This window comes from Musca autumnalis, unplaced genomic scaffold, assembly GCF_047663935.1.
Source record: "Musca autumnalis isolate F117 unplaced genomic scaffold, ASM4766393v1 scaffold_1, whole genome shotgun sequence".
Classification (NCBI taxonomy): Eukaryota; Metazoa; Arthropoda; class Insecta; order Diptera; family Muscidae; genus Musca; species Musca autumnalis.
Genome location: NW_027411644.1, coordinates 184,786,712 through 184,800,948, shown reverse-complemented (window position 1 = coordinate 184,800,948; position 14,237 = coordinate 184,786,712). Strand labels below are relative to the sequence as shown.

Sequence of the window (14,237 nt, the reverse complement as noted above, 5' to 3'; positions counted from 1 at the left end):
GGCCATGTCAACAGGATGGATAAAGATGCCCCGCCAAAAAGGCCTATGAATATGAACATTTTACGGTATACGCACCAAGGGAAGGCCAAAGATGCGATGGAAAGACCAAGCCGACCATGGCATAAACAATTGTAAAATTAAAGAGTTCGGTTTTCAGAACAACACGTTCTGATAATAATAAAATCCTTCTAAATAATTATGTAATTTAAAGAAATAGTCCATTGTTATTTAGCCTACTGGTAATACAGAAGGTAGCTTTTTTCATTACTTTGTAATGGGTTACTCGGCTCCTGAGGTTCCGATTTTTTTTTCTGGGAAAACCTACTCGTTTCCTGTGAAAGGACCTAATGGACTCATATGAAAGACCTTGTGATACCTAGCACAATTTTACAATATCTGGGGTATCAAGATAAATGCATCAAAAACTTAAGCAATTTGTATAAGGAATGCATCAGGGAAATGCAAAAAATATTTTGTTCCTGAAAGTAAAGATCTGAAATTGTCTTTCAATGGAGTAGAAATTCCAGCACAGAATACGCTGAAATATTTAGGAGTTACATTTAACAATCTGTTCAAATTTAATAAACATGGTAGACAAGTATTGGGAAAGGCATATAGAACACTTGGTTCTTTCTCCAGAATTTTGGTAAAAAAAGATCTCCCTGTAAGAACTAAACTTCTTTTATACATAATAAGTATAAGACCGGTATTTATGTATGCATTGCCGACATGGTTCAATATATGTCCTGTTGTCATCAAGATTACACCTGTTGATTTATTCGTTTGTGGATTGATTTCAAAATTTGTTGAACGAGTTAGAAATCATCAAAACAATTATATATATTGCATATTTGACAACCAACAACCATATAGTTGGATGAACATAAATTATTTATCTCCAATCGGCTACATAAATGAGATTCCACCGAATTTCGAAATCAATACTAATTTGCGATATGCATTTTATTCCAAAGCTATATCTGGTACGCATAGGGGATAACGTGGACGTTTTTTTAAATGGTTTTATTTAGCTCACCCCGTTTGTTTTATTTATTCTTGGGTCAAATTTAGTAATTCAAATTTCACCCTCTTCCTGTCAACCGATTAATCTGAAATTTTGTATACACCTTGGATTTTGGTGACAATACAATTATGTTTATTCATTATCATTATAAATTCAAGATGGCCGCCGCTACAAAATGGCGGATAATTTATGTTATATTAATCCCATAAATATGGGTATCAAATGAAAGGGCTCAACAAGCAGAATACAATATACTATAAAAAAATTTAAATCCAAGATGGCGGCCGCTACAAAATGGCGGATAACGTAGGTTTTATCAATCCCATCAATATGGACATCAAATGAAAGGGCTCAACAAGCAGAATACAATATACTATATATAATTGTTCAGCAAACATCCCAGATAGGACGAGGGAGACTTCTCTCATATCAATGAGTGCACCCCGATTCATATTTGCTCAATGATATGGGACCTACTGTTTATTGCCGAGTCCGAACGGCGTGTCCTAAGACACCACTTGTAGAGAAGTTTTTCAAGGCTGAAATACTTAGGAAATGTCGCCAACATCACTGAGGGGTATTTTGCCACCGCTGAAAATTTGATGTTGCCTGGCCTGGGAATCGAACCCACGATCTTTAGCGTGCAAGGCGGGTGTGCATACCATTGCAATTATATATACACCAATATACTATAAAAAATTGAAATCCAAGTTGGCGGCTGCTACAAAATGGCGGATAACGTAGGTTTTATCAATCCCATCAATATGGGTATCAAATGAAAGTGCACAACCAGTAGAATACAATGTACCTTATAAAATTAAAATCCAAGATGGCGGCCTCTACAAAATGGCGGATAACTTAGGTTTTATCAATCCCATCAACATGGGTATCAAATGAAAGGTCTCAACAAGTAGAATACAATTTACAATGCAAAATTGAAATCTAAGATGGCCGCCGCTACCAAATGGCTGATAACAATTTTTTTATCAATCCCACCAATATGGGTATCAAATAAAAGGGCTTCACAAGAAGAATACAGTGCACTATACAGTACATCTTATACACCCGAAAGCCATACAGTTTCCAACTAAGTACAATTACGGGACGGCTGAAAGAAAAATGTTGGCTTTAATACTATCATGGGCTTCTACAATACATAAAATGCAGGGCTGCACTGTGGATCACGCAGTCGTATACTTAGGTGTGAGACTGTTTGAAGAAGGTCAAGCCTACGTGGCTCTTAGTAGAGTAAGATCTTTACAGGGACTACGTAGAGAGGAGTTGGACTGCAATAAACTAACGGGCAAGAAACCTTGCAATAATGAAGCACTAAATGAATTAAACAGAATGCGAAATAAAAACTAAAAACTAGAAAATACAAATAGGTAAAAAAACTTTTTAAGTTAAATGGTTTTATGTTTAAGATAAATGTACTAAAAACCAAAAAATAATAAAATAGATACAGTCGTGGGAATTATAAACATATGCATTGACTAGACTAAAATAAAACCGTGGGGCACGTCAATTGTCTACAAATTATCGACTTAATGTGCGATAGAAGAATCGTTTAATTCGTCGTTAGGCAGTTAGCCCGCAGACGGTGAGGAAATTACTTGCTATTTTCTTGCTCATGGAAATTCCAATAGTTATACACTCCATGTAAATAAAAGAGATGTTTCAACTAGCTTATCGTTGGACATTCACACTGCTGGCTGGCGAGGAATCGTTTCACTGCTCGTAGTTTGTCTTTAAACGACAAAGTACTACTCGCTCACCACTATGAAACCCTAAAACTCGCTTATAATCGAGCTTGCTAGCTTGTTTGCACATTCTAGCCCTACTTATCACACGTCCATCGCTGTCGGTTGAACAACTGCCTAATTATAGTGTAACATTACAAAACGAACATTTTACTCAACGATTGTAGACAAATGACACGCAGAGAAGAGATATTGTAGTCTATGCATATGTTTATAATTCCCACGACTATATCTATTTTATTATTTTTTGGTTTTTAGTACATTTATCTTAAACATTGCAATGTATGTTTAACATAAAACCGTTTAACTTAAAAAGTTTTTACCTATTTTTATTATTATATATTTTTGTTTTATTTTTTATATTAGTTTGTAAGATTACTGAGATTTTAACACTCAAAAATACTGCATTCTCGGGAGCAAGGGATTTATCACATTATAATCATTTATAGCTGTACACAATATTATATACATTGTAAATTAAGATAATACATTATAATCTTAAGTTTGCTTATTACTACATCCACTCTTTATAATTATAATGTTTATAAAAAAGGTTCAATAAATTAAACCTTTGGGATATCTTTTTTATCTTTAATAAATAGACCAACATATCCTCGAATAATTTCCTACTAATTATTATTATTAGCACTTTTATTGTCCTTCCATGCGGATTCCTGTTGAATTCCCATTAAACGGGTCATTTCTCTTCTTAAAAAATATCCTGGTCATCTATGAGATGTCAAAGTTGACATCTGTGAGATTTCTAATTTTGCTTTTTAAAAATGCATATACATACTTCTTAGACTAAAATGCTACAGATCTTCTGCAAGAAAGCTTATTGTCCTTCTATTAGAAATGCCTCGTGATGTTTTGGGATTTGGCATGATAACGGTTTGATCTTCAAATACACGCAGAGAAGAGATATTGTAGGTGCAATCATATTCTAAGAACAAAAAACCTTTTAAAATCTGCAAATATATATTGTTTGTTCAACAATATATTTGTGTCATTATGGTTCCTGACACAAATATATGGTTGGAGCAACAATATAAATTTTCAGATTTTTAAAATACAGTATTTTGTTCTTAGAATATGATTGCTCCCACAATATCTCTTCTCTGCGTGTAGGAAATTTATTCGTCTATTTTAAGAAATTATGTTGGTCCTCTAGCAGTAGTTTACTTTAAGGCCAACTATCGAAAATATTTGATGTAGTCCTGATGTAGTAAATGTGTACTAAAGTTCCTCTCCTCTGAACCACGTTCTTGAGTGCTAACTGTATCGGAAGAGTTTTCGTTCCATTCCGTTGCTCAAGAAAAACTCCTCCAGTTGTAAAAAGGACAAAAAAACAGGCCGAAAGAGAAAGTTTGTTTTGTTGTCTGTTAAATACTATTTAATATGTTTTCTAAATAAATATTATTTTTTATCAGGGTTGTTCAGAGAGTTTATATTTGTCTGCATGCCATACCCCTTCGCTTCACAGTAACTACACTTTCGGTCCGCATAATAAGATGAGGCAAAACAAAGTTTGAGGATGGAAAAGTTTACTTTTCATTTCCATTAATTACGCCTGATCACATTCTCTTTTAAGGTAGTATTTGCCAATGAAATACCAGCCAAATACCATCTGCATTACCAGCCAGCAACCGACTGTTGCTAAATGATTTCAAAGGGTACGCCGGAAAGAGAAAAAAAAACTAAAAGTAAAAACAGCCTCTGGCAGTGGTGGTACGATGATATAATTACAAATATCCATTTACAAGTATTCCAAGACACAAACGAATCTCTAGGAAATTTGGTCACATATTTGCGATACCCAACGTTTAACTATGTAGGTTTTGGTGCGGGAGGTCGGTCAGCCTGTAAGTTTCTTCTTGGCAGAGTTTGGAAAAAGGTCTTGTTTATTTATAGACGATTTTATTTGTATGTTTATTTGTATTGATGTTTATTTTTGTTAATGATGTACATACATATGTATTTGTAAAATATTTACCGTTTGATTTTCCTCATCGATATAACGAATACCAAAGAATGATGTTTCAATTAAATTCAGTCGGGCAAACACAACATCCAACAGAGCCTGACCGGGTAAATCATCCTGGAATAAAAATACCAAAAACAGAGAAAGAGAAAACATTAAAGAGACAATCAATAAAGGGAATAGATAATAAAGAAATTATTTTTTTAATGTCCATCCTATGTAGACATTTAAGGAATCAAGAAAGATAAATAAAAAAGTTGTACAAAAACATTTTTATGTTTGCATGTTTATTGGGTCGGTCGTTAGTATCAACAAAAGTTTCATTTAATGGGTTTCTTTGATTAAGTATTTGGATATTTAATGGTAATTTTATTTAATTAAAAATGGCCTGAAAATGACATCTATGTCAAGGTGATTGAAATGGGGGTTATTTGAATGAAGATATAAAGGTCTCACACAGAATGAAGTAAAAACAAGTAAGAATGGCGTTAAGTTCGGTCTGGCTGAACGTTTTAAACCCTCCACCACGAGTTGTGTTGAAGTAGAATGCAACAATTAGTGTTCTAAAAGTTGTAACTCCAAAGCCACACGTTGAAACTTTCATAAGAAACTTTCACAGCTTTTGGGAGAGAGCGGTAATGCAGGAGCTTCTTCACCTCCGTTCTCCCCAAAAGCTGTGAAAGTTAGGTAAGAAAGTTTCAACGTGTGCCTTTAGAGTAAGCTTTTCCGCCAAAAAAGAATTATTCCTAGGAGAAGTGCAATAAGGTAACTGAATAATATTACTTTTTTACACAAGATTTCATACCAATGAGGCATCCACTTTTTCTACCCATTCCCTATCGGAAATAACATTTGATGATCATTCCATTTGGACGATGAAGGTTGTACTTCAAAATACGTAAAACCTGGAGGTACTGTCATATTGGGAATATACCAGAATATGAACCTATACTGATCATTTTCTGCGTGGACGTTGTCTACCCATTGAGAATTCGTAATACCAAGTAACAGTCACTAAAGTAGATTAATCGAGCGGTATCCTTATTACTTCCGATCTAAGAACCCACAATGCCTCTTCTATGGGGGATATATTAAAACTAGAATACTAAATACCAAATTTCAGCCATTCCGATAAGATTTTATGGCTTAGACTTTGAAAACCCTTAAATCGGGATGTACCATTCTGGGCGAAAATTGTGTAGACCCATAGAACAATGAATACCAAATTTCAGCCATTTCGGAAAGATAATATGGCTAAAACTTTCAAAATACCGAAAAACGGGAGGTACCTCCGATAAAGTCCATTTTCAATACCACGTATGACTTGCAACTACATATGTAGTTGGTGACGTCTTCCAAGAACCTGGCATAATTTACCGTATAAGATGCTTTAGTCAGGTCCAATGCTACCATCGCTATTCTGTGACACGGTCTGTTGTTGTTAAGATCTCGGCTAATATGTGTTGTTGTTGCCGTTATCGTTGTTGTCGTTAGTTATCTGGTTCTCGTACCAGATTCAAAAATTCTGTACCAGATTCAAAAATTCTGTACTGGCTGCGTCCATAAAGAATCGGGATGAAGGAAGGTGAGTGGTATAGCTGGGCAGGTAAAGAATTCAATGCGTCATGGAGATTGTGGCACTATAAATTGAGGCGGGTTCATCGTGCGGATCTTAACTGGGCTAAAACCTCCCACACCGTACCTTCCTACTGCCTAAACAACTGCATCGGTATGGGGAAGCCTGTCCACTAGATAGTGGCAGGGATGCTCATGGCGGTAACATCCAATCAGTTATTGTATCGGCAGCATCTTGTTGCGTTGATGTACCAGTAAAATATTCATCTCCTCATGAAGATGGTCTAGTGGTGTCATAAGAAGACACCCCGTTGCAGTCCTCAGGTTGGCATTCTAGCAGGTTTGAATATTCTTCCGGATCGGATCGGCCTATTTATTGCTTTATAAGAGGTGTAAAATATTTCCCTTCGCCTGGTCGCTATAGAGTGGCCCAATAAATTCTTGACTAAAATAACATCACATATGTACGATCATCCTTTTTCCCAAGGTTCGATAACGCCTTAACTGTTGTCTAAAATTTAATCCATTGCGGCAGCAATACATACGCTTCAGCCACTTTTTTATTTTCATAGGTTCCTACTACGAAGCTCATCAAGCTTCTTTGTTAATTTCCTCCGGGTCTAATTTCAGGTATTCGACTAGCTTAGATCAGCTGCAGCAGTGATGTTGATTCGGAATTTCCTCTCTTCTACCCAAACATCAGAGGAATTGGATAGTTCTCTTGAAGGTTAGTTGGTGAATTATCTGAATTCTTGCCAATTGGGTTTCTCATAGTTAAGGAAAGTGTGACGTCAGATGTTATGAAGTCGGGTGGTCAAATGATAGAAATGAGGATAGAAAGAGGCGCCGATTGAATGGAAATTACAAGTTGCCAAGTCACGTCTTTCGTCAGACCAAGTGATACGATATGTTAGGCGAACTATTGCAGTCTCCGCTAATCCTGGTCCGCGTTCACGCTGCAAAATGTGGAGTTTTCTATTTGCCAAGTCAGTATTATGCCTGTCGTTTAATTTCTTATGGCTGAACGAATTAAAATCTCCTCGGACCAGCCGCTTATTGCCTTCCAACGGTGGCCTTATGTCAAGCGAATAACGTGGGACATAGCTATTAAGCAGAACCACTGCGCCGGTTAGTGGTATTTAGAAGTTTTTAGCTACATTTATAAACCAAGTTAAACATAATTTAGCAGTTAGGGTTCCAAAAACTTTCCAAACAAAAAACTATGGACATAGACTCATATAACCGTAACTCCCGATTCCAGTCATTTTAAAGTTTTTATCGATATTTTCGGCCATAATTAGGGGTAATTTGACATTTAGGGTTCGAAGTGGTCAACAAACTGCTCCACTTAAAGTTGTGGACACCGGCACCGCCCGATTTGGGTGTTTAGCTATATTTGCTGACAAAATTATCTAAAATTTTGCGTTTGGGGATCCCAGGGTTCACAATTTTTGGAATAGCACCCATATAATAGTACCACCCGATTTCATATATTTTTAAGTCTTTAACAACATTTTCTGATCGAATTTACTATAATTTGGCATTTAGGGTTCAAATTGGTAAAAAACCTATCCACCAAAAATTGTGAACATATCCCCCATATAACGGTACCGCCTGATTTCAGGTATTTTTGAGTTTTTGGCAAAAGTGGTCAAAAAGTTATCCACTAAAAATTTTTATTCCGCGTTTTGGAATAGCCTCAGAGAAAGGAAACGCCCGAATTCTGGGATTTTGAAGTTTTTATCGACATTTTCGGCAAGAATTGGTTTATAATTTAGCATTTTAGGTTCGAAGTGTTCAAAACTTCTTCACCAAAAGTTGTGGATATAGGGTTAACGTCTTGGAAAAGTCCCTCGTTTTGGAATAATCCCAAACATAATATGAAATCCACAATCTAATTCCCTTAAAGTCCAGCGCTATTCGCCATATCTGACATTGTGGTCGCATGCATCTTTATCATGTTTTAAATCAATACCCCTTAGGACATTGTCTTTAATTATGACTTTCAAGAATTGTACTGCCATCACGGCAAAATATTACATATTTATTAAGCGAATATTAAAAAGAACCCAAGACAGCAGCAGCAGTCATCTATAACGAAGAGGGGGAAATGAAAGACAAAAAATTCAATAATTCCCACTTGAGGCTCTTCCTACAATTGATAATTGCTGTTATTTTTCAATTGTTTTATTTACATGGCTGTCTTACATATCCAATATAACTCCATAACCATATAAAGAAGCAAACAAAATACCAGCAGTAGCTTGAAGAAAATATTAAGTCCAGTAAATTATAGGTTATTGGCAATGTGATGTGAGAGCAAACTATGGTAAAAATGCTATAAATGCTGCTCTCACATACGTATGTGGGTATTTATGTATATACATATGTCTGTATATGTATATACATATGTGTGTTTGTTTGTAGAATCAGAGAATATTGTTAAACTAACAACATTTTAGCCTTAGGTCAGTTACTAATTTATACTTTCGACCAAAGATAAGTAGCAGCAATCCACAGCAACGCCAGCAAAACCGACCAACTACTGGTCTTGTTAGTTAAATATTGCCCCGGCAATCTAAAAACAAAACCAAATAGGGTGGTACTTAAATAAACATTGGAATCCTTGCTATGGTTTTGAGGGCATACATATTGCCAAACCTGCCATTAAAGATGCTTAATTACAAAATCTGAAAAGTTAATTTAATGCATAAAATTATAGCATTTGTGTGGATGTAGTCTTTTTGTCATAATTCTCAGTATCGCAGTCCGGTATGTTTTCAAGTTTATTTTGCCGCTTAAGAGTTTCTTGAACTTTGACATCAACATGCCGGATAGATGCAACTGTTTGTTTGCCACCATTTAACGATGCAATTGTGTTGCCTGTTTTGGAAAACAAAGTTATGAAAAACAAAAACAGAAACAAAACAAGTCTAAGAGCACAGCATGTATTTTATTATATTTAAAAAAATCGCTGTGAATGCATTTCTCAGTTCCAATTTTAAGGTTATTTAAACGTAAATACGGAGGTTGTCAATTAAGTTGGGAGGAAACAAGTGATATTTTATTATTTTTTTAGCTATTGGAGACTAATTATGGGTTTGAATTTGGTTCCATATTTTCGTAAGTGCATTCGTGAATAATTCCTGTGATTCAAACCTATGAATTTATCACCATGACCTGATCACCGTTTTGTCTTAATTTTTAATATGATTTTCCTATCAAATCATCCTCGTTTAAATATGGCATTAGACTTTCTTATGTTTGTCCTTGTCAAATGCTAGGATGCGGCTTCTGCTGCTCTTGTAATATCTTTGCAAACGCTGTCTTTTGGAAAATATTAACAACAACATCTTTATTTACAATAAATGCTAACATACTGTGACATTTGTAAGGCCATCAACTGACATAAATGGTTCTGCTGCAAAAACAGCTACCAACCTCAACCTACCTACCATTGTCACAAGTATTTATTTACACAGTAATTTTCTTTTCATGCAAACGTCACCAAAGAACTTCAACCGCTGCGCCAGCTGACAGTCACGGTTTATTTATTTTTCTAAAAGATTTGCATCATCATTACTGAATGAAAAAAAAAACTCTTTCAGGTTCAAGGCGGATAGATGGTGGATGCTAAACGAATTCATAAACTTGGAAACTGTGGCTACTCTAAATATTCATAACGGTTGTTTGTTCTTGGTTGATTTGATGACTTCTGTTTTTCCTTCACTTTTGCAGTTTGCAGTTCTATTTAGCATAAAATGCATACACATAACACAGTGGAGTCCAAGTATTTAAGAACGACATTTTTATACCCTCCACCATAATATGGAGAGTATAATTAAATTTGTTATTCCGCTTGTAACACATCGAAATATTCATTGGAGACCCTATAAAGTGTATATGTATATTCTTGATCAGGGCAAAATTCTATATCGATATTATCATGTCAGTCTGTCCGTCCGTTCGTCTGTTGAAATCAAGATACAGCTAGCAATTTTTACGATAGAGCTTTGTATTTGGTATAAAAGTTTCTATTACACCTAAGATGTTTGGTATTGCAAATGGGCTATATCGGTCCACGTTTTGATAAAGCGCCCATAGAACGGTACCACCCGATGTTCGGTATTGAAGGTTTTAGCTTCATTATCACACCGAAATGGCTAGAATGTGGTACTTGGTCTTCGTTGGGGGTATAACAATTTTTCCCAGAATTTTGTCGATATAAGCCCGCGCCTTCATATAGCCCCCATAGAACGGTACCTCCCGATTTGCGGTATTTTGTAGGTTGTGACCTCAATATTCCATCGAAATGGCTGAAATTTGGTATTTAGTCTTCATTTGTGGTATTAAACTTTCCATATGAAATCTGTTGGTAAAGGTCCACGCCTCATATAGCCCCCATAGAACGGTACATTCCGATTTTCGGTATTTTGAAGGTTGTGGCCTGAATATTCCTCCGAAATGGTTAAAATTTCGTATTTAGTCTTCTTTGGGAGTATTAAACTTTCATCCAGAAACTTGTAGGTACAGGTCCACGCCTTAGTATAGCTCCCATAGAACGGTATTTTGAAGGTTGTGGCCCCAATATTCCATCGAAATGGCTGAAATTTGGTATTTAGTCTTCATTTGGGGTATTAAACTTTCCATGAAGGTTGTGGCCTGAATATTCCTCCGAAATGGTTAAAATTTCGTATTTAGTCTTCGTTGGGAGTATTAAACTTTCATCCAGAAACTTGTAGGTACAGGTCCACGCCTTAGTATAGCTCCCATAGAACGGTATTTTGAAGGTTGTGGCCCCAACAACCCTCTGAAATGGCTGAAATTTGGTATTTTGGCCTTTATTTGGGGTATTAAACGTTCCATATGAAAATTTTCGGTATAGGTCCACGCCTTCATATAGCCATTATAGAAAGGTTCCACCCGATTTTCGGTATTTTGAAGTCTTTTGCCTCAATATCACACCGAAATGCCTAAAATTTTTTGCTTAGTCTTCGTTGGGGGTATAAAATTGTCTCCCAAAAATTGATCGGTATAAGTCCACGACTGCATATAGCCCTCATAGAACAGTACCTCCCGCTTTTCGGTATTGTTAAGGTTGCGGCCACAGCAACCCACCGAAAAGATTGAAATTTTGTATTTAGTCTTTGTTGGAGGTAAAAGCCTTTCTGACTGGAATTCGTCGGTATAGGTCCACGTTTCAATATAGCCCCCATAGAACTGTACCTCCCGAATTTCTTAATTCTGAAGGTTGTGACGTCAATATCCCACCGAAAGACTGAAATTTGCTATTTAGACTTCTATGGGGTTATAACATATTCCAGAAGAGAATTATCAGTATAGGTCAGCGGGATCCTATATCCCCCCATAGAAGCGTACCTATTGATTTTCGGCATTTTGAAGGTTTTACCGAAGTATCGGAAATTTGGTATTTAGTCTTGTTTGAGTCCGCCGGAAATTTGTAGGTATAGCACGACATTTTGATATATCCCCCTTGGAACGGTTCCTCCCGAATATCGGTATTTTGAAGGTTAGCCTCATTGTTTCTTCATAAACGAAAGGGAACTAATTTTTCCATTCTACTTCAATACAACTCATGGTGGAGGGTATAACAAGTTCGGCCTTGCCGAACTTATCGCCTTTCTTACTTGTTTTATTTAATTTTTGCTCTGTTTCACTTCAAAGAATGGAATATATGGATGAAATACATAAATTATACTTATGACCAGGAGTGGGATCTTGTAACTTTTTTGACGTTACCGACAAAAATCTGTAAAATTAAAATGCAAAATTTTGAATACAAATTTGACAATACTTGCCGTATCGGTAGGGGATAGATGTAACTTTTTTTGCCCCGTAACGTATAGACGAATTTCGTTAATTAACGAAATTATAAGCAAACAAAAAATCCAGTTATCGACAATCGTAATTGTGTAACTAACTAGAGTCGCACTATAGGTCCACATAGACATTTTTCCACAAGTTAGGTCCCTTTATTTTGACTAGAGAGAAGTAAATTATGTTTTCGCTTAAGCAAATATTGCATAGCTAGTATTGAAAACTCACAATTGGTTTCATATAAAAGTTTCAATATTTAAAGTGCGACAAATCCAATACTTAAGGGTTATGGCCACTTATTGAGCATCAAAAATCAGTTTTTTAGTTTTTCAAGAAATTTACCAAACTGTTGTAAAAGGGTTTTTTCTCTGAAAAGTCACACTTTGGGCTACCTTCGATTTTGTGAAAAATTTTGCATAGTTTTCTGACAAATGCCCGTCTACACAACACTTTTTTTATTAAAACAGTTTGCATTTCTCACTGTAGCTCGTAAACATTAAGAACCTAATAATTTTGACCTTATGCGAAACGGAATTTAAAAGTACATATGATTTAAAAAAAAAAAAAAAAAAAAAAAACAAGTATAAAAGTATCAGTCGGCTTGACAGAGATATACCCTCAGCTTTGGACTTAAAGAAAAGAACTGACACACAATACTTCACACGTCTATCGTGCGCTTCAGCCACTAAACATGGTGCCATATGGGGTATTTTTAACCTTCCGGATTATTTTCTCAGGAGGTATGGACTTTCCCCTTGAAAACGTGTACTGTCGTAAAGGAGGCAGCGAATACAAGTTGTTACAAAAAGATGCAAAACGACTTGAGAGCAGGCCTTAAACTGCTCTCTTCACAAATACTGTGTAAGAAGTAATCGAAGGAGTGGACCTTTATAGACCATATTCAAACGATATCTATGTGCCGTAGAGGTACTACGATGCGAGAAGTATCGATCACTCCCTTCAAGAGTTATCGTGCGAACAATTTTTCTGAACATTTGTGAACATTTGTGCGGGAGGTACCTGAAGGAGTGGACCGATATGCCTTATCTTCGAACTTAAACTAAGTTTGTACAAAATATTACGAAGGCCAAATTTTGGACCGAATCGGCAGTTCCGTTCGAGAGTTATATTGCGTTCCAACCACTGCACACGGTGTCATAGGGTTTTTTGCAATTTTCAGTCTATTTTCTAGGAAGTATGGACTTGCCTCTAATGAAACTTGTACCGTCGTATGGGGGGCAGTGAATACAAGACGTTACAACAAAAATCAAAGCGATTCGAGAGCAGGTCCTAAATTGAACTTTTCCGAAATTTTGTGTGGTAGGTTCCCGAAGGCGTGGACCGATTGAGTCCATATTGGAACCACATCTAAATTTGGTTTGAAATTTCACGACGTGCAAACTTTGGACCAAATCGGTTACTCCCTTTAAGAGTTATCGTGCGCACAAATTTTCCGAACATTTTCGAACTTTTGTAGGGGAGGTACCGGAAGGAGTGTACCGATATAACCCATCTTCGAACTTAAACTAAGTTTGGACAAAATATTGCGAAAGCCAAATTCTGGACCAAATCGGTTCATCCGTTCGAGAGTTATCGTGCGCAGCAACCAGCCAGGCAGACAGACAGACGGACATTGCTAAATCGAATCCAAATTGTCTGAAACACATTTCGTCCAAACATACTTGGGGTCTAAAACCATTATTTCGATGAGGCACATTTTGCCCGTATGAAAGTGTATATGTATATACCCTCGTTAGCATAAATGCTGAGGGTATAATTAAGCACAAATAGTAATCCTTCGAATCCCACTACCAAATAGGACCATACATTTTTGTAATTTAATACAAAAAAAAATTCAAGAAATTCGAAGTGGTCAATCTTTTCTAAAAATTGATGTTAAATATTAAATCGCGCAAATTGCTTCCAAGCCCACCGTGCATTTTTTATATATTTTTTATTAAATAGCTGATGAAACAACAAACCATACGAAAAACGATTTTTTCAAATTGGACTAATATTTAAGATGATTTGAGTATTTCTTTGCATATTGTTTTTACAG

The 14,237-nt window shown here is 36.0% G+C and overlaps 1 protein-coding gene across 4 annotated transcripts in view; it reads right to left on the bottom strand.

The window, feature by feature from the left end:
* Positions 1–14,237, bottom strand: part of LOC141388803 (uncharacterized) — a 381,643-nt gene that overhangs the window by 132,867 nt on the left and 234,539 nt on the right. For all 4 annotated transcript variants that reach the window (XM_073959189.1, XM_073959190.1, XM_073959187.1 and 1 more), the window contains exon 4: positions 4,778–4,882. In XM_073959189.1, the coding sequence (XP_073815290.1) occupies positions 4,778–4,882 (105 nt within the window). The remainder of the gene's footprint in view (positions 1–4,777; positions 4,883–14,237) is intronic.